This window comes from Triticum aestivum, chromosome 5A (assembly GCF_018294505.1).
Source record: "Triticum aestivum cultivar Chinese Spring chromosome 5A, IWGSC CS RefSeq v2.1, whole genome shotgun sequence".
Lineage (NCBI taxonomy): Eukaryota > Viridiplantae > Streptophyta > Magnoliopsida > Poales > Poaceae > Triticum > Triticum aestivum.
Window position 1 is genome coordinate 673,276,592 of NC_057806.1, and position 3,865 is coordinate 673,280,456.

The following is a 3,865-nucleotide window of genomic DNA, read 5'->3' on the forward strand; positions in this document are numbered from 1 at the left end:
CTTCCCTCGTAAACACCGATCATTAGTACCTAAAAAACTGATCATTAACTGTTCATTAAACTACGTTTTTGTATATTTACAAAAAGGGTGTGTCCTAGTTATTGCATATCAAGCACAAAGTGAAAAAAAAGGAAAAATATCCACACGAATCTTGATGTAAGATTAATGACATAGGACTTAGATGTGCAATACTTATGATACATCTAGATGTGCTTTAGCAAAACTGTTGTTTAAAACCAAAATAGGGATGCAAACCTGATGATTCATTCGTATGCCTCATCTTTTTTTTTTGAGGGGTATGCCTTATCTTCTTGAGAAGATCTCTTTAATTTCTCCTCCTAAGTAGAGTACCACATATAGTAAAAAAACCTAATTAAGGGACGAATACACGTTTGTTGCTAATTAATTTCTCAACAGGTATACTACTAATAATCCACTAATTAAGGTAGGTATCTAAATCTAGTTGGTGTGGGTTGGCATGTAGTATCTGTTTGTGAACCAGGCCTTGTCGGCGACGACCTTGACGCCCTCCTGGTTGCGGTGCCACTCGTAGTAGGCGTGGGTCCTGTTCTTGATGTCCAGCGTGGCGTGCCCGTAGCTGGCCTCCCTGAATGCGGAGTAGTCCGGCTGCGGCGACCGGAAGCTGTTGGCGAGCCCCTCGGTGTTCCCGCCGTCGCCGATGTTGATGTAGACGGGAGCGGAGGCGTTGAACTGCGGCGTGGCCTTGCCGTTGGCGATGTCGTAGGCGACGTTGGAGACGCGGTGGGTGCGCTCGTACGAGTGGACGTGGCCGGCGAGGACGAGGTCGACCTTGGCGTCGACGAGCCAGCGCTCGAACTGGACGCGCATCGTCTCGCCCTCCATGTAGTGGTAGTCGTTGGTGTTGTACCAGGGCGAGTGCACGCAGACGATGAGCCAGGGGGTCGTCCTCCGGTCCACGCGCCGGAGCTCGTCCTGCAGCCACGTCCACTGCGGCGTGTACTTGCCGTAGGCGGAGTAGGAGGAGAGCATGATGACGTGGGCGGACGCCATCTTCACCGAGTACCAGAGGTGCTCGGTGCTGTTGGATGCGCGGAAAGGGGTGGGGTACCGGTGCGTGAACGGCTTGAACGGCGCCGTCTCGCCGATCTCCGGCGCGTAGTCGATCTCGTGGTTGCCGGCGGTCCAGATCCAGGGCTGGTACGCGACGCTGCGCTCCACGAAGCGCGCCCACGTGTCCCAGCGGCGGTTGTCGTGGCCCGGGTGGTTGTCGGCGTAGGACAGGTCGCCGATGAAGAGCACGGCGTCGCCGCCGTTGGCCTCGTAGTGGGCCACCGTGTCGTTGGAGTGGAACGTCTGGCCGAGATCACCTGCATGCATTGGACAGACGTACGACTCGCAAACATTAATCAATCTACTGGTTGCACTGCACCAAGAAAGAACCCTAATACCCTATGATGATACGTACCGATGAGACCGAACTTGATGGGCGCGTCGGGGCCGGGCTTGGGCGGGGTTTTGAAGGAGAAGGACCTCACGGTGTAGCCGAAGCCGACGGCGTAGTGGTAGACGGTGGCGTGGTCGAGGCCGGTGAGCGTGGCGTGGTGGATGTAGGGGGACTGGTAGGTGCCGCCCCAGGTGTAGCGCTGGACGGTGCCCTCGGCCGTGAGGTTGAGGTTGTCGGCGGCGAGGCCGTAGCGGACGACGTTACTGCCCGGGTGCTCCGGGGTAACCCAGGATATCGTCATGGCGCGGCCGGTCAGATCGCCCTGGGTGATGTGGACCTGCTCCGGCGCATTGTCGCCAGGCGGCGGCCGGAACACGTCGGCGTCGAGCGGCATGTCGGGGAGCATCTGCAGGCTCCGCCGGTACGGGCTCGTCACACCGGCGGCCGCGGAGGCGGCGTGCGCCGCCAGGAGGAAGAGCACCGCGAGCACACGCTCCATCTTGGGTTCGTTCTACTAATCGGCCGCTGAGATCGATCGAACGCCAAATATATATAGGCGTGCTGATTCGCAACTGTAGAATATGCTCTCCCCCAAGCGGGGAATATGTGTTGTTAGTTGAGATTTACTGTAGAATCCAGTTTGTTTGTTTCAGCTTGTCAACCGCATATAAAAAAATAGCTTACAAGAACTGCATATAAAAAATCGTATCTGCTCGCCCCGTTAGAAATACTGCTGTGTTTGAAAGAAAAATTGTTACGTTTTAATAAACATCTTTTTTTTTAAACGTAGGCATAAGCTTCGTCTCATCTATTGATTAATTAAGGAGGGAAAGGAGTTTTTGTTACAATGACACCTTACAACCATGAATAATTACTCTCCTAAAATTACATTCCCTAGTTTCGTAGCACCCGCTTTGGCCAAATTAAAGCATGGCCTCCTCTTTAATCAAGTGAAGAAGGATTGGAGATGAAGCACTCTTGTGGCGGAAGACGTGGACATTTCTCGTTCCAAATCATCCAACTCACAAGCATGACGAAAGAAGCTATGGCTTTTAGATAAGGGATGTTCGTGCCTGAAGAATTGACCCACCAATTTTTAACGGAATTTCCGAGGTGCGGATTACAAACCACGCCATTATGCAGAACGCCTAATGCTTGTTAGCTTAACTAATTAGTGCCTTTGTAGGTTGGAATTAGTGCTAGGGGTCGTTGATAGGTCATGAGTAAGAGCATCTCTAGCTGAACTCCAAATTTTAGTCCCGCAAAAAGAAAACGCGCCATCAAATTTGAGTTAAAAAGGGTTCCTACTCAAACTCGTAAAACTGAACTCCCTAAAATATATTTCTTTGTCAGTGCTTCTAACTTTTGTTTTACAAACTTTATTTCTGAATGATCAAAGAGGCTGATAATGTCGCCTAGAGGGGGAGGGGGTAGAATAGGCGGCTACTATTTAATGCATTTCTTAGTTGCTTCTAGAGATAAGTGTGGAATTATAAGTTCTATAAAGATGGAACTAAGTGATACAACCCTATATGATGCGTATCAACATGCTAGCTAGCTACACAAGGAAAGACACAAGAAAGTAGAAACAACAAGTAAAGAGACAACTGAAAGCGATGGAGACGATGATGTAATCTGGAGTTCACACACTTGGGGGTGTGTTAATCTTTATTGTAGAGGATGAGGAGCAATAAATGCTCCCACTATAATGAATGTTTCACCTTCTTCTCCAAGAACCACAAGCAATGAATGCTTTGGCTCTCTTCCACTAAGGGTATCTCTTGGGGCAAGCTCCAAACCCTCACAGACGAGCCCGGGGCACAACCACACAACTTGTACGCTCCCAGGTAACACCAACCATCTAGGGTTCCCCACAAAACCAAAGTGACAAGATTTGCCAGGAGCTCATGAGGAATCAATGAACTTGAGTTTTTCTTGGACAGATTGGTAGACCCGTGTGTCCTCCTTGACTCTCTAAAGTATGGTGTGGATTAATTAGTTAGAGAGGGAGGAATCGAAGGTTGAAGATTGAATCAATGGAGGAAAGAGGAATGGTGTCGTCTCCTTCCTCGTGGGGAAGAAAAAGACTTAAATAGGTTTCCCAATTTTTTGCCCATTATTGTGTGTTCTAGCGAAGTCAGACTATCTGGGCAAATCGATTATCTGACTTTACATAGGCTTATGTGACCAAGTCACATAATGGCCATATGATAGTTGGATAGTCCAACTAGTCAGGTAATCTGGGCAATACCCAATGATTATCTGACTTTACGGAGGTTTCTATCATCAAGTCAGATAATGACCATATATTAGTCAGATAGTCCAACTAATCAGATTGTGTTTCTTTAAGGCAAATAATCTTACTTGCTCGAGAGGCAATTAACAAATGAACAGTGGCTGTTCTCTCATGGGATGTGGGTGGTATTTTTGGCTTATCGT

General features: G+C 49.0%; 1 protein-coding gene across 1 annotated transcript; it reads right to left on the bottom strand.

Annotated features, from left to right (window-relative positions):
- Positions 1 to 256: 256 nt before the first annotated feature.
- LOC123108340 (purple acid phosphatase 2-like) lies at positions 257 to 1,968 on the bottom strand. The gene is made up of 2 exons (XM_044530155.1): positions 1,448 to 1,968; positions 257 to 1,349 (listed from the first exon to the last, which is right to left on the bottom strand). The coding sequence occupies exons 1-2, from the start codon at positions 1,923 to 1,925 to the stop codon at positions 460 to 462; spliced, it is 1,368 nt and encodes a 455-aa protein (XP_044386090.1). The 5' UTR covers positions 1,926 to 1,968; the 3' UTR covers positions 257 to 459.
- Positions 1,969 to 3,865: the final 1,897 nt, after the last annotated feature.